We start from the raw sequence: 16,785 nt of genomic DNA on the forward strand, positions 1-16,785 counted from the left end.
CGACTAACCAGTGTGAAGCATACAGGATCAAAACACAGATCATCTGGTGTTGAAAGCTACTGAATAGTAGTGAGTTTTTCAACAGGACTTGAAAACCGAGAGGGAGGGGGCCTGTCTGACAAGCAGAGGTAACTCGTTCCAGAGTCTTGGTCCTGCTACAGAGAAGGCCCTGTCACCTCTGCGCTTAAGACGAGTTCCTGGAACTGTGAGGAGCAACTGGTCCGCTGACCCCAGGGAACGCGGTGGGACATACGGTTGTAGCAGATCAGAGAGATGGGGAAACACTGAGATTTTGTATTATAGTGGGTAAGGTTAGTTTGCAAAGGGAAGCAAGAGGTAGTGCCCACCAGTATTTCTCTTTACTGGCAGGCACCCTCGTTTCCCCAAAAGTGCAATGAGCTATATAATGTTCAATCTTGCCACAATATATACATGCATTGGAGTTTTTATGTCGTTGTTTTTCTTCAGGAGTTAATCGGATGTGGTCCACCTACATTGTCTCAGGTTCAGGTAGAGCAGGAAGGTGCGTTACAGGACTCACAGGAGCAGAAGCAAATAATCTCTGGGGTTTGTAGTTCTATGACATGAATTTGTAGACGTGTGACCCACCTGGTGACGTCGTGAATCTGGAAGTTGAGGCCCTCTGGGAGTTGTGGTCCCATTCCCTTCTGCACTCTCGGAAGCATTCATCAATGGAAACGGTAAAGTTTATGAGTGCATCAAAACTCTGTGTGTACTGTTTGTTTGAATAGGGGGAGGGGCTTAAAACTTGTACTGCAAACAGCCTGCAGGTAAACTTGGTCCTGTTGCAACTTCAACTTCCAGTCTCTAGTCCAAGGTCTTGCATTTAACAACCCCATTGTCTTGTTTCAAAAGGGAAGCAAGACTTCAGCTGAGGGCAAACCTCAGCTAACACGGGAGTTTGTGTGTCTGTGTACACGTGTGTGGTGTGTTTTTTTTCCCCTTGGAATTCATAGTTTCTTGTTTATTGCAGTTTTATTATTATTTTTTGTTTGTTCCAGTACCATAGTTTCTAGCTCTTTGGTTGTCCTGTCCCCCCCCCCCCCCCCCCCGCACCCCCTCCATACACACACCTGTAATTCATCAGTAATCATTTAAATCATAAAAAAATAAATTCAAACAACCCTGCCTTCCTTGGGTTCTTAAACCATAAATGTTTAAATAATAGTTTTATAATGAATACAGTTTTTTTTATTACCCCAATCCTGAAAAGTTTGGCATTGTATAAAACATGAGTAAAATAGATTGCAATATTTTGCTAATTTCATCAGCTCATTTTATCCACAATATGACATACTGAACATTTCAATTTTTCAAATCTAAGAAATTGTACAAATTTTATGAAAAATGTTATTTTGAAATTTTACAGAAGCAACAGGTCTGAAAAAGTTGGGATGAGGTAAAAAAAAAGTCTGTAAAAATAAATGATACAATAAACAGCTGAAAGAGCAATTTGCAACTAAACAGATGAATTGACAGGTCAGTAAAAAGAACAAGTATAAAAAAGATTGTTTTAGAGACACTGAATTTTTCAAAATAAAGAACAAACTGTGTCGAAAAGAGTGAAACAATTTCAGAACAAAGTTTTAAACAAAGAATTGTGAAGATCTGGAACCTTCCATAATCTATATTCAATAATATGATACGAAATTAGAAGAATCTGTAGAAATCTCTGCTCAAAAGGCTGAAATGTTACAGTAGATGGTTGTGATCTCTGGGGTCCTCAGGGGCCATGCCATTAAAACCAGATCTGGTTGGTCTTGTTCTGTTCTGGACTCAGGGACACTTCCACAGATCATTGTCTGTAAACACAGTTCATCCACAAACGCTGCTTAAAGCTCTATCAGTTAGAGAAGAAGCCTGATGTGGACACCATCCAGAACCGCTACCGTCTTCTCTGGACCAAAGACCATTTCAAACGGACTGAGGCAAAGTCCAGAACTGTTCTGAGGTCAGACAAATCTAAATTTTAAATTCTAGTTCTAAAGAGGAGAGGGTCAATCCAGCTTGTCTGCACACAGTTTAAAAGCCTGCCTTTCTGATGGTGTAGGGGTGCATTCCTACCTCTGGCAGGGACAGTTCACACATCTGGAAAGGCTCCATCAATGCAGAACAGTATATACTGGTTTTAGAACAACATCTACTCCAATCCAGTAAATAATAAATAAATAAATTTAAAAAATACAGCAAAGACGATCCAGGACTGAAAAAGAGCTGGAATCCTGCATTAGACAATACCGGGACAACAAGTCCTTCCAAAAACCCAGGCAACTTCAGATCCTGTCCAGACCATTTTGAAATTTGTTGCTACCATAAAATTTGACATGACTTTAGTTTCAACAAGTGTTATGACTGAAACGAAATCTCTACAATGAGCACAAGCTGGAACAGACAAAACAGCTGCTGACAGATGTTATGGATTTCCATATATCTTTATTTGTTATTTTACATATATTTCTATATTTTCATTTTATACACGTTTCTTGGTATAGATTATTTTTATTTTTGACAAACACAGATCTCACTTCAGAGAGAGAGAGAGAGAGAGAGAGAGAGAGAGAGAGAGAGAGAGAGAGGCAAGAGGGTTTTTAGTTTCCTCAAGAGATATTTTGGCATTTAACAAGACAGCACATCACTGACACACATACACACACCCATACGCAGTGGAAGTATATTGTTTTGTACACACATACCACAACTAGCACACATAAAGGGGCCTCTGACAATCACACGAGTACTTTTCATGCACACAAACACACACCGTCACACACCCAAAGAAAGGAGAAGCAGGTATTCATATGAGAAATCGACACCAATACCAAGACGGACCAGGAAATACACACGTGGAGGTACAGTGCTCGTCATTTTAGGTCCTGTTTCTACACACACGCACACACACTCTCAGAAACACACAGGCACACATGTTTTTGGTAGAAAGTAAAAAGCCATTTGTCTTTTAGACCAGAGGTCTGCAACCTTTTTGAACAAAAGAGCCATTTCTGTCCCTTCGCTCACTAAGTAAAACACATCTGGAGCCACAAAACCTGATACAACCGTGATTATCAACTGATGGCCCATGGGCCACTGAGTTTGTTGATGGGGGGCTTTTCTGGCCAGTGGGGGCGACATTATAAAACTAAAATTATATCAAGAGTTTTAACATTTATTGATATTTTTACATTTTAAGTAAAAATAATGTTCATATAATATAAAGAAAGAAAATAATTATTTGAATTATTATAATTCTAATGATTTTGATAAAAATGAAAACACTGAACTCTGCAGGCCTATGTGAGGAAAAATAAATATCAGTGGGGTTTGCGGTAGCTTGGTGGCCAGTGTGGCGGTCTTGTAATCCTGAGGTTGCAGGTTGGAGACCAGGCTGTGTCAGGATGGGCATCCGGTATTAAAAAAAAATTGCCAAATCTTTTATGCGAGTGGTGACCCCTGAAGAAGGGAGTAGCCGAAAGAAACTTACTTCAACAATTTCCTGCGAGATCAATAAAGTTCTTATTTTATCTTACTAGTAGTTATCAGGCAAAAATTTGACGATAAAACTGCCAAAACTAGTCTTTTCTGATGTGGGTATAAAAATCAATACAATTAAATTCCATTAAGTTTTGGTCAAAGCTTCAAAGAGCCGCCGATGAGGGACTAAAGAGCCACATGAGGCCCCAGAGCCGCAGATTGCAGATCCCTGTTTTAGACTGTGACACTGTTAATGCTATTAGCTCAGATCCATATTTGGCTTCCATCACTTACAGACTGCAGGACCACATGGGTGCAGAACGTCACCTGGACTAAACAAGCACCCCCCCACCGGCACTGTGTCATGTGACGGCATGAATGAGTAAATGACCTCACGGGTACGTGAAAAAAATAAACACGTTTACCTTATATTGCAGTTACAGAATGAATACACGCGGTTAGATCCTTTGTCAGCATTTCATTTTCTTCTGGATATTCTAACAGTCTATGCTTCACACGCACACACGCACACACACGTCTCTTCACAGTGTTGGGACCTCATTGCAAATCTTAGTAATTTGGGATGACATCTGATGAACACAGGCTGACAGCCAACACAACATGACGACATGAATAATATTAAAACAGCTTAAATAACGAGCAGAACAGACCGGATATATTTGGCTTCAGTAACAGACGAACCATACCTGAAGTGAATGCATAACTTAACAGTATAATATGTAAAATACACCCAAGGATAGCAAAAGTGGAATGTAACGTAAATATCTGAATATCACCGAGTTATACTTTGTGTACAAACAATTCGTCAGCTGGTCACTCATGAAACTCTGTTGTAGGGTAAATACCACAGAAATAACCTCAAACAGAACCAGCACATGGACCCAAACAAAGCAAAAACAAAGCTGCTGCCACCTGGCTCCGACTAATTCCATTATTAAAAGAGACTGAGTGAGTCATGGTGATGAGCCAAAGACGGTAAAAATTAGCCCCCTTGTCCTGTGGATTCTCAGTGTGTCCAGGAGAGGGCGTCCCAGGGAGTTAGACGGGGCCCTTCCTGTGGTCAGGGTTTGGTCAGATTGCATTGGTCACAATGTAGTCTCTGTGGTTTTCACTGCTGGGCTCAGGAGTGATGCTTTTCAACAGACGCTGTGAAGGGAAAGAGAAAAGAAAAACAAGATGAAACAATTTGGTGACAATAAGAACAAATTCACCTCCAGATGCAGGAAGAAGGCCACCTGCATCATGAAGGACCACGCTCACCCAGCACACACACTTTTTGCCCCGCTCCCCTCAGGCAGAAGGTTGAGGAACATTAAGTGCAGAACCACTAGGCTGAGGAACAGCTTCTACCCTGAAGCTGTTAAGACTCATGAACCCCTAGTCAGGATTATCACTGAAAATCACTGTGAAAAATCACTGTAATGCCACTTGATTGTTGATATGTGCTGTTGACTATCCATGATGCTGATCTCATGATGCTGATTTACTTCATGTTGTTGTGTTCATTCGTCCTCATCTGCTCACACAGACTCATGTTCATGCTACTGTTGTTTGGCGCATTGTTTTGTACTATTAGTGCTTTGTGTATTCTTAGTTTAGCATATTTCTTAGTTTATGTCTTGGATCTTACTACTGTTTTTCTTTGCAATTTGTATTTTTGTTGGATGTAACTGGGACCCTGTGTACATAGTTTCGTTCCACCTCATGTACCACATGTGATGTGAATGACAATAAAGAACCTTGGATCCTTGAAATTCTCAATTAGAGAGCTTTTGTTTTGAGCCTGATCTTCCTCTTCCTCCTTCTCAAATGTACACTACAAACAGTCTCCTGTTTGTTGACTTGTGTCGTTGCCATTGTGCCTTTTGGCAGGAGAGTCAATATTGGAACACAGCCAGAGAAAATCTGTCCGCCAGCCTCTTTGATGTCCTCCTCCCCATCAGTCAACCCTCACCCAGGTTTGAATAAGACGTTCACAATAGTGACGATGAAAACATTTGTATTTGTTCAAAAAGGTGCTGAACAATGAACAAAAGAGCAAACAGTTTCATTAGGAGCCCCACTGTAACAACAATCTGACTGGACTGAGTTTGATGCTAACGAACGGATTATGGCCTCCTACGGTTTTTAACCTTTATCTCCAAGAGACCGTCTGCACACTGACAGCAGAATGTGGACGTCTGCTCGAGTGCGTAGGCCTACACAGATGCTGTTTTTCCTCTCTAATCTCTGGCCTGTGTCTCCTCCTGTTCTCCTTTGATCCTGATATCCAGTCACATGCTCACAGGAGAGGGTAGACTGACGGGGCCAGGAAAAAGGCAAGATCCAAAAGCAGTCGCTGCTGTTGGAGGTGCATCAGTAAGTGAACTAAACAGAAGGATAGAGGAATGAGAGTAGAGAAGGGATAACGGGGGAAAATGAAAGAAAACATTTGTACCTGCTTGAATGTGCCCTTTGCATTAAGCAAGTGGTAGACCATGTAAGCAGGCACGCAGATGAACGACGACACGCCGATGCAGTAGCCCAGGACGGTGGTCCACAACGGGTAGTGGTAGTTGAACAGCTTGACCTCCGGAGGGAAAGCCAGGAAACTAATGATGATGAACTGTGTGCAAGAGTAGGAGTAAAACAAAAAGGTAAAATTTCTCAAAGCTGGTCGTTGATGTGGCATTCCACGGTACTTATGTGTCAATCTCGTGTGAGACTGACCAGAAGAAAGCAAGGGCAGATGGCCACCCAGCAGACCCTCCAGAAGCAACCTGGGTAGAAACCGAGCATGACCTGGACGTCATTACAGAAGCGGTTGGTACCTAAACACACACACAATCCAGGCAAAGTCAAAACACAGGAGAGCTTTTTCAAAATGTTTCAGTCAAAAAAAACAAAAAACAAAAAAAACAGACAACAGACCATGAGCTTTTTGTCTCTTTAGCAAGTTATCCTCACTACTATTCTAGGTTTCCACCATCACAATTGTCTTCATCATCTTTACTGACCGTAGAACCATGAAACGGCGATGACTTCTAGCAGCACCACAGTGATGACCGCAGGGCCCGTAGCGTACTCCTCAAATAGCTTCACAACAAACGCTCCACCCTGAAACACAACACAGACACACAATAAGGTTCTCCATGGAAAATGTTAACCTCACTACTAAAATGGTATGGTATGGTATAAAGTTTATTCATTTTAAAAATACAAAACAGTTTCATAACTATATATAAAAAAAATACAAGAGATTTAAAATGAAAGGCAGCAGAAAGAAGAAAAAATCTTATTATATCTGCCCCTTTTTTCAAACAATTAGTTCAATCATAATAATTTTCAAGTAACAGAACAAAATGAATAACTCTTTCTAATTTTACTCATTCTAATATAAAAAACACACTAAGCTACTTCATAAATATATTTATTTAACAATTCAGCTTTGATTTTTTTCTTAAATGTACACATTGACTTGACATTTTTCACATCACTCTCTAGAACATTCCACAATCCAACTCCTTGGATTGAGGTAGACCTTCCCTTCAGACTAGTTCTGAATTTTGGTTTGACAAATATCTCTATCCCCTTAAGATTATAACAACTTTGTCTTTTAACAAAATTTCTTTGGATATTTAATGGTAATGTGTTATTTTGAGCCCTATACATAACTGATAAAATACTATAATCTACCAAATCATGGAACTTCAATAACTTCAGTTGATAAAATAATGTACTTGATGTACTTGAAAATGAGTGTTTATTGAAGCTGAAACTCGTCAGGATCAGAAATGAACAGATTACTATCTCTGTGAAGATCTGATTTCATTTAATTGTAAAATTCTGGCACATCACAGCATGCCATTGTCAACTACGTGGAATTTAAAAGTTTTAAATAGGATTTATCCTTTAACTTACATCCTAACCATTTTGATCTCTGTGACACCTCAAAAACAAGATTGTCTCACAACGAAGATAAGAAACTGGTTCTTAGTGTCCTGTAAACTGGACTACTGTAACACCATCCTAACTGGTGTCCATGCATAGCCATGAAAACGTTACAGCTGGTTCTGAAAGCTGCTGCCCAAGTTTAAATTTGTTCCACAAAGCAATATCCCATTTCTCCTGTCTTGGCCTCCAAAACACAGAGTGCTTGTCAGGTTTAGGATTACCTCAAAAATGCTGCTAATGATGTTCAAAGCCTGGTCAAGCCCAGTCATCACCCTGTTGGTTGGTTCTCAAACTATCTCTCTGATTGAAGGCAATGTGTTTAACACAACGGTACTTCATCTAGCTACCTAACGTCACTAATGGTGTGCCACAAGGCTCAATTTTAGGTCCCACTCTTTTTACAATTTATATAAACAATGTAGGTCAGAACATTCCTGATGCATCCTTGCCTCTCTATGCCAATGACACTGTTGTTTATTGCCAAGCTAACACAGTTGCCAAGGTTTTCCAGCTTCTACAGTCTGCATTTGACATAATTTACTCACACTTGTTCTATTTCAAGCTGATGCTAAATGCTGACAAAACAAAAGGGATGCAGTTTTCAAACAGAAAGTCGGTGCCAGCAACTCTTCCTCCTGTCTCATCCATGCAACCAAAGTCGAAGAGTAATCTACTGCATGGTGGTCAAGGTCAAGGCCACCGTTGACCCCCCCCCCCCCCCGGCTCCTCCACCGGACGTGGTGGTTGCATAAAGTTGCATCCTCCACTCTCCAGGATCCGTCACTCTGCACTGCTTCAACCAAGTAAAAACAAAACTCTCTGTTCTTCTCCACGGTGTAACTTCTACCCACTTGAGTATCTTGCACCAAAAACATTAAGGTTTACTTTTATTCCCTGTTCAGTTCCAGTCCAGAAAAACACTCATCTCCAAAACTACAAACATTCACTGTTATAATCCATCAGTGGCGAGGACAGCAGTGTACCACTTGCCTGAATCTAGCTTTTACTTGGTTTGCTTCTTTTCTTATATTTTATTTGACTGCTCTTTAATTGTTTTTAAATTTGATTTTTTTTTTTCTCTGTAAATCGTAAATTGTAATTCTGTAAAGCCCTCTGGGTTGCCTTGTGCTTGAGAAATCTTACACAAATGAAGATTGGTTGATAAGAAACAAAGATGCATATTAAAGGCATATTAAAGGTATTTTTGATCTTTAAATTTAAAACATTCCTTCAGTAGACAAGTGCGGAACATGCAGACTGAAATAAGACACTGTCAATCCCAGCTTTATTATATAGTGCTTGTTTTATATATACACTGTGAGTAATCTGTTAAAATATCTTACATAGGTGAGGGTAGACAGAGCCCCGAGGTAGCAGACACACACAAGGCCAAAGACAAACCACTCTCGCCTCTTAACCAGGATATGAGGGAACTCATCCAGCATGGCTGTGATCACCCCCTCCAAGCCTGCAAACTGTGGGGAGAAAAACACCAAGAGTGAGAAAAAGGAGATTAAAACCAAGATTATAGGGGCGAAGAATGAAAAGAAGGTAGAGAGGTCACATATACACATACAGGGAGTATATTCTTGATGCCTTTGACCAAACAAGATGAAATTTTAAACCAGTCCAACAACAAATTTAAATACACTGAGGCGTTCTGGAGTAATATCCTCAGTCATAAAAATCGAGAAGCACAACAACCCCGATGCTGATTCTAAAATGATTATCAGCATGTGATAAGAGCATTACGTGTTCTCGGTTGGCTGTCTCGGAGCAGATAAACAAAGGCATCTGCAGACGACCACACAAAACAAAGATATGAAACTCTGATCACATTGTTCTCATTGACTGGTATTCAATAGAGAAGAAGACAGGACAAATAACAGCCAGCACTTTAATGGAAAAAGGAGCATGGCAAGCAAACGCGAGGCGAAGGGCACAAAGTGTCTGCAGGGAAAGGCAAACAGGGCATCTTTGTTTCTAGGTTGGATGAAACGCACACGAGTTAAGAAGTGTGCAGCAACAGAATTAGGTAGATAAGAAACAAGGAGAGAGTTCCAGGGAGTAATCAGCAGACTGACCGTGCTATCCAGACCCAACATTATGATCATTAGGAAAAAGATGATGGCAAAGAACGTGGCGGCAGGCATGTTTGCTATGGCTTCTGCATAAATGATGAACAACAGACTGGGGCCTGGAAGGAAATAAGAGAGGCAGGTCAACACACACGGTTTTCATTTGAACCCAATCGACAACTTAAACATGAGTGAATCTTAAAGACAAATGCGATTTGATTTCTGGTGCTTATTGCACATTAAAGCAGACTGAGGAGAAGTTATTTGCAGCAAAGAGAATCTGAATGCAAAACCTCTTGTAGACTGTGTTTTACCTGCATCCTTGGCCACAGCATCCACACTTTGGTGCCTCATCTCAGCCATATAACCCAGCACGGTGAAGATGACGAAGCCCGACAGGAAGCTGGTCAGACAGTTCACTGAGCTGGTGACCAACGCATCTCTACAAGAAAAAAATAGTACGAGGGGCAGAACAAAAGGGAACTTTAGATATTTTTCATACAAAAGCTGTTTTTTCATTCATTAAGCCTTTTTTATACAGGTTAGTCTCATTCAGTCACGAGGACTTATTTACAAGAGAGACATGTTTTAAACAAAATCCATAAATGAGGCACACACAACAATAAACACTAAAAGATAAAAGCATATAAAATGAAAAGTATATAAAAGAAGTGATATAAAACAAAATAAAAAAAACATGCTAGATTATAAAACGGTGTAAGATATTAAAAACAGGGACATGTCTGCATTGATTTTTGCATTGAACTTAAAAGTAGTTTAAAATCTCTTAGAGAGGTCAAAGTTGACAACATCAGATCTTTTTGCAAGGAGTTCCAGGATACAGGAGCAGAGTAGGAGAAGGCCCTTTTGGCAAATTTGGTCCACACTGATGGGACGCTGCAGGTAATGATGTTTTGAGAGCGCACGCTGCAGCTGCACTGATCATGTGACATGTAGGAGATGTATGAAGGCAACAGATCAAGAAGTGATTTAAAGATGAAAATGTACCAGTGTGAGAGTCTACATGATTCATTCAACCTTTATTTTAGCAGGTTAGTCCCATTGAGCCATGAGGACTCATTTACAATAGAGACCTGGATGTGACTGGATGTGATGTTAATGATGTCCAGTTAAAGAGAGATGCAAAACAACCAAGATACCCAAGTATTTGTAAGAATCTACAAACTCAATAGGGACACCATGCATGGATGAGACGGGAGGAAGAATTGCTGGGACCGACTTCCTGTTTGAAAACAACATCTCTTTGGTTTTAATCAGCATTTAGCACCAGTTTGAGACAGAACAAATCTGACTGGATGAGGTCAAAAGCAGACTACAAGAGCTGAAAAACCTTATCAACTGTTTTAGCTCGACAATAAACGACTATGTCATCGGCATAGAAATGCAAGGATGCATCAGAAATGATCTGACCTACATTACTTATGTAGACTGTGAAGAGGGTGGGTCTTAAGACTGAGTCTTGTGGTACACCATTGTTGACAGTTAAATAGCTGGAAGAAGTACCATTATGTTGAACACATTGCCTTCGATCTGAAAGGTAATTAGAAAACCAACCAATGGTGTGTTCTGAGAAACCAATTTCTGAGAGCTTATGACATTAGATGTTATGATCCACAGTGTCAAAAGCTTTAGACAGGTCTAAGAAAAGTGCAGCACAATAATCCTTAGCATCCAGTGCTTCATTGATGTAATTAAAAACCTTCAGTGAAGCAGTCGTTGTGCTGTGTTGTTTCCTGAAACCAGATTGATGTGGAGGAAAGATGTTAAAATAATCCAAATACTTCTTGACTTGAGAGTTAATCAGTTTTTCTAAAACCTTGGCTAAAATACAGAGTTTAGAGATTGGCCGATAGTTGTTCAGTATAGTGGAGTCTCCTCCCTTCTCTATAGGTAAAACAAAAGCTATTTGCCAGGCATTTGGAACAGTTTTATGGCTTATGGACAGATTAAAGATGTGGGATACCAGTTCTGCAAGGATTTGTGCACATAGCTGTAAGAAATAATGAGGAAGGTCATCAGGCCCTGCAGATTTTCTCGTGTCCAGACCTTTTAACAGTTTATTAACCTCACTAAAAGAGAACAGTGAAAATGAGAAGGTGTGGTTTTCTGAGGACTGACTTGTAGAAGAAATTTGATTTGTGGAAGTTTGGTTTGAAGGAGAAGTAGTTGTTATTTTTTTAATTCCTGAAAGAAGTAGTGGATAATCTTGTTAAAATAAATATTTTAGAATACTTTATAGCAGAGTTTTGATTCTGTTGCAGGCAGATGTAAAGTTTGGAGTCTGCTCTTACTTGTAGCAGTTGTTGTGAAATGGGTTGTAGCTGGCGAAGGCAAGCAGCACGCCGAAGCCCGGACCCAACGAGAAGAAGATTTGAGCTGCTGCGTCGATCCACACCTGTGACGATATGAAAAGTCAGTGATGGTAATTAACAGGGAGACATAACGAAATTGTGATTGACACTCAGACAAAAAGGCGTTTGTGGGCAAGATCTACATGTGATTAGGTCAGTCTTACTGTGGTGCTGAGCAGCTTCTCCCAGTCAGGTTTGAGATAGAAGACAACGCCCCTCCAGGCCCCTGGCAGAGTGGCCCCACGGACGAGCAGTATCAGGAGGACCAGATAGGGAAACGTAGCTGTCACCCATACTACCTAACACGGACAAAAACAATAACCAAACAAATGGATAAACATCTCCCTTGATTTTGGCCTCTAAAGGGATTTTCAGGTAAATACTTGTCAATCATTAGGAGCTTATCAGCCTGACATCAGTCAAAGCAAAGTTTGGAGAAAAAAGGTCTTGGTTCCAGTTTATTTTTTTTTAATATAAATCTTATTTCAGCATTCTTTAACAACTACGTATTTCTTTAAAATGATATATCGGTGTGAAAGAACCTTACATTATCTAAAATAAACCTAAATCATTGTAATGTCACAGATTGTTTCGTTTGACGCTGTTTCCTCAACCAAATAACGTTTCGTTACCAATGTATGTCTGCCAAGCACAGACAGACTGCACCAATGGTGTCGAGTCTCCAAAAGTATGTCTGCCAGGAGTTGGGTAAACCTTTGGACTCATCAGGTGGACTGGTACATTCTCAGCACCTACGCTCAGAGCACACAGATGTGCTTAGTAACATGGACATTCCTCGGTTAAAAAAACATTGACAATCTAGACTGTTTGTGTCATGCAAAAGTGTGTAACATTACCGAATGAAGCATTCTTTCACTTTTACGTATGTCGTTGTTGAGAAACAGTTGTTATAAGCTTGAAATATGATAAACTACTTGCCCCATTAGCCTAGCCTGCAGACTCCAGTTCCTCCAAACTCTGTTTTGTGACTGATTTCACGCCTGTTAAGTAATGATAAATACTTGACAGAACATTATTTTAAAATGATTTTAATATGGACTAATATTGGATCATGGTCAAATCAGTATTGTATGTAATGTCTAGCGTCAACGCAGCCAAATTCTTGTTGGCTATGAACGATAACGATGGTGAAAAGATAACGAGTTTCCTCTGTTCGTTTCTCTTCATCATCCATCCATTCCCTCTAACTGACATCCCCATCAGCAACGTAGGCGGCTCATCAACTACCTTTCCAGACGTCTTGACTCCCTTCCAGATGCTGAAGTAGACTATGGTGAAGATGAAGAGCAAACAGAGGGCCAGTTGCCAACTGACAGAGCCCAGCTGGTGCAGACCCGGGGAGAGGTGGACCTGTAGCACCTGCCGACTGATGAGAGGACACAGGAGACGAGGTTGAGACGAGGAGCCAACAAGTGATTTTTGAAAGATTGAAGCAAAGGGGATAAAAAAGAAAGGGTGAAGGTAGGAAATGATAAGAAAGAAGGTGGGGAAAGGGAAGAGAAGTGATGAAGCAATACACCGATATCTCCCATCACTGAAGCATTAGAATAATGAATGTTTGTAGTTTTTGAGATGAGTGTTTTTCTGGACTGCAATCAAACTGGGAGTGAAAGTAAACCTTAATGTTTTGGTGCAAAATATTCAAGTGAGTAGAAGTTACATTGTGGAGATGAACAGAGGGAGGTTTTATTTTTTCTTGTTCACAGTGGCGTGTGGTGGGTGCAATTTTATTCACCACCAAGTGCAATGGAGGTGCCAGGGGGTGGCCAACAGTGGCCTTGACCACATAGATTAATTTTCAGCCACCCCAGTCATTTGAGGAAACAATATTTTTAATTAATATATAATCTAAAAAGTATAGTTCCCTGAAATGATGAGTAGTTTACGTATGGAGAGAGTGTACGTCCAATTACCCCTCTTCCCTCCACGGCAGGGGAAAAAAACAAAGAAGGAATAATGAAACTTAGCAGAAGCAACAAATGTCATAATAAATTAAAATCACGGCATGAGAACAAGAAACTGGTGGATGGGAAAAGGGCTTCATACGTCAAAGTTTAAGATAGGAAATACAAAAATAATTGTCAAACCAGCGCAGTGAGCAGATTAAATGAAAGTTCATCTGAGTACGATTCAAACTTCAGTGCAGTTCAGACTCTTTGGCAATCTCTACAGAAATGTTCTATCAACAAGCCATTAAAGGGAAAAAGGAGTTTGAAATGGACTGCAAGGTTGACGGCCGGTCACAGGTTAAGCATACAGAGCTCGGATGATAACAGAGGCATGATTCACGTAGAAAACAGGAAATTCTGGCGCCGTCTGATTTGAGGAATTTGTTACTTTTAGACCTGTGTTGCGTCTGCAGATCACGCGTGGATCTGCCTCATTTGAGGGGTTTGGAGACGGTGCAGCTGATCAGACAGACAAACTCCACTGTGTGAGGAAAACTCCATAAACTGACTTGAGATGACCACGGTTCCTAACCCTCAATAGTTATTGTAATTGGAGATGGCACCGAAAACAGCCCCAAGACCACTTTCTAAACGTTATCCGTTATCTTTGGCTCCCTCCTGTTTGCTCTCCCCCTACATCATCTCTACGTCCGACTTACATGCACTTACGTATAGAACTCCTCGGCTGGCGACGTGGACGAGTTGGACCAAGACACGTTGTGGTCGGAGGACATGTAGCGGTTACAGTTGGCCGTGTTCCAGCTGTTGCTGCAGGTGGTCCAGGGCAAGGTGGGCCGAAACGACGAGAGCAGGTAGTAGAGAGCCCAGGCCATGATGGTGTTGTAGTAGAAGGCGATGTAGAGGGCAATGATGCAGATGGCAAATCCTATTCCTGGATGAGTCGGAGGAAAACATGGTTAGCCCTTCCTTAATTACAGATGATTAACAGCAGTCAATCACAGCAGGTGGGGCTGAACGCTCATTCAAGTTCCCATTGCTTTTAAAGGGTGACATTTCTGAACAACAATCATTTCCATCCTATCAAATTTCCAAGCAGCTGGCATTTGGAATGGAAATGTGACGATTTCCATAACAGAGTGAGTACGTCCCACTCGATGTATGAGAAACTGTGAAACTAAGCTGAGAGGAGGCGAAAAGGTTAAACGAGCTGTCCATCAGGCTCTCCTTTGCTCCTGTTTGTACCTTTGAAGATGGGGCAGATGTGTTTCCAGATGGAGATGCAGCCGCTGCGGTGGAACTGGCCCAGGGCCAGCTCCATGTAGAACAGGGGCACACCTCCGAACACCGCCATCAACAGGTAAGGCAGCAAAAAGGCACCTGGGGAGGCAGAAAGGAAAAACAATATAAAAGTAATTTTAGGGCCATAGCATGGCAGACACTCCAGCTACAATAACACATCTCACTCAGCATCCTTTCTACCTGATTTTCAACTTTGTGTGTGTGTGACATGAGAGCAGAGATAAGGGCTGATTGAGCGGCTGCCTCGGAGACAGGTTATTAAACAAGAAGGAAAGAGAGCGAGGCCGCTCTCATAAAAACCCACAATTAATACTCGTGGCTGCATCAAACATCTCCCAGGCTCAATCTCCACTTCGCTTAGGCACACACACATGCACACACGCACGCACACACACACACACACACACACACACACACACACACACACAGGAAATTGCAAAGATTTTATTATTGCAAATTCAATAAAATTGCCACTAGGTGAAAGTTGTTCAGTCGCACAGCAGGCCCAAAACACAAACTCACCACCGTTATGAACTCGCTAATTCTAAGGTGACTACGAATAAAATTTATTGATTTGTATTTTTAACAATAGAAAAGTTAAAAAGTTAGTGTGCAATGATTTAGATGCTGTTTTAAAGGCAAATTCTTGAAATCCAACCAGTCGTAGCGTGGAAACTCAAATCCCCCGTTTTCCACCTTTCTAATCCCCCCCCCCCCCCCCCACACACACACACACCTTCTCCCACCTTTATCTCCTCCGAACATCTTTAAACACCTCACCTCCTCCGTTTTGGTAGCAGATGTACGGGAAGCGCCAGACGTTTCCCAGGTCCACAGCGTAGCCGATCACAGACAACAGGAAGTCCATCTTCTTGCTCCATGTCTCTCTGGGATGCTCCAAGCTGGTTTGCTGAACCACCAGAGTTCTTAGCCCCCCCAGTGGCACTGTAGACCCGGTCCCTCCTGGGGGCCCGGATGCTGCCCCCACAGCGGTTCCAGGTCCCTCCCTGGGGCTCTGCGGGGTGGATGTTGTAAAGCCGTTGGACACCTGCTGGCTGGAGCCCAAGGTCACGTTTTTGGGTCCTCTGTCGGCGATGCCATCCGCCAGCACCAGTCGACCATTTTCCCGCTGTGCTTCCTCCTCCTCCTCCCTACCTTTGTCCCTCTCTCCCCCATTCTCCCCTTTGTCCATTGTCAGCATGCTCGTCATCATCATGTCTTTTGTCTCCATGGAGTTGTGTTGACGTTGGCGTTGGCAGAGCGGTTAGGGCTGGAGGGGGGCTGTCAGTGAAGATGAAGGCGATGTGCTGCTGCAGTCCGATATGGTGCCCATGAGGGGAACAGAGGGGTGAGGAGGGTGAGGAAAGGGTGCAGAGACGGAGTGGGACAGCTTTGAGAAGTCTGTCCTTCTTGGACAGGTGGAGGAGAGAGGAAATGAGCCGCAGGGAGAGACGGAGGCCAGAATGAGGGGAGGGAGAGTGAAATATGAAAGGGTCTGTTGAGCAAGACAGGCAGAGGAGGGTTTTGGATTGGAGTGATGGGCCTGAACAGGACGTGATGAGCACAGAAGTTGCAGGAATCTTGGCTCTTCTCCACGAACTGCTCGTCCTCCGAGACCCTCAGAGATGGAGCAGACTGCAGCGCACACAGGGGGAAACAGTC

At 41.9% G+C, this 16,785-nt stretch overlaps 1 protein-coding gene across 1 annotated transcript; it reads right to left on the reverse strand.

The window, feature by feature from the left end:
• Positions 1-4,467: 4,467 nt before the first annotated feature.
• On the reverse strand, positions 4,468-16,354 carry slc6a4a (solute carrier family 6 member 4a). Its single transcript, XM_037678096.1, has 13 exons — positions 15,904-16,354; positions 15,067-15,201; positions 14,533-14,755; positions 13,142-13,280; positions 12,058-12,192; positions 11,834-11,937; positions 9,836-9,963; positions 9,528-9,640; positions 8,787-8,918; positions 6,507-6,606; positions 6,220-6,320; positions 5,948-6,115; positions 4,468-4,656 (listed from the first exon to the last, which is right to left on the reverse strand). The coding sequence occupies exons 1-13, from the start codon at positions 16,352-16,354 to the stop codon at positions 4,582-4,584; spliced, it is 2,004 nt and encodes a 667-aa protein (XP_037534024.1). The 3' UTR covers positions 4,468-4,581.
• Between the last annotated feature and the right edge of the window lie 431 nt (positions 16,355-16,785).

This window comes from Nematolebias whitei, chromosome 6, assembly GCF_014905685.2.
Source record: "Nematolebias whitei isolate Nwh7 chromosome 6, NemWhi1, whole genome shotgun sequence".
Lineage (NCBI taxonomy): Eukaryota > Metazoa > Chordata > Actinopteri > Cyprinodontiformes > Rivulidae > Nematolebias > Nematolebias whitei.

Bases quoted from the DNA above. Each gene is read 5' to 3' on its own strand.
- slc6a4a (XM_037678096.1), bottom strand. From the start codon at position 16,354: ATGGAGACAAAAGACATGATGATGACGAGCATGCTGACAATGGACAAA. The intron at 14,756-15,066 runs GTACAAACAGGA...CGACTCATCCAG, and splicing joins CATCTGCCCCATCTTCAAAG to GAATAGGATTTGCCATCTGC. The intron at 9,641-9,835 runs GTAAAACACAGT...ATTTCCTTCCAG, and splicing joins TGCTGTGGCCAAGGATGCAG to GCCCCAGTCTGTTGTTCATC.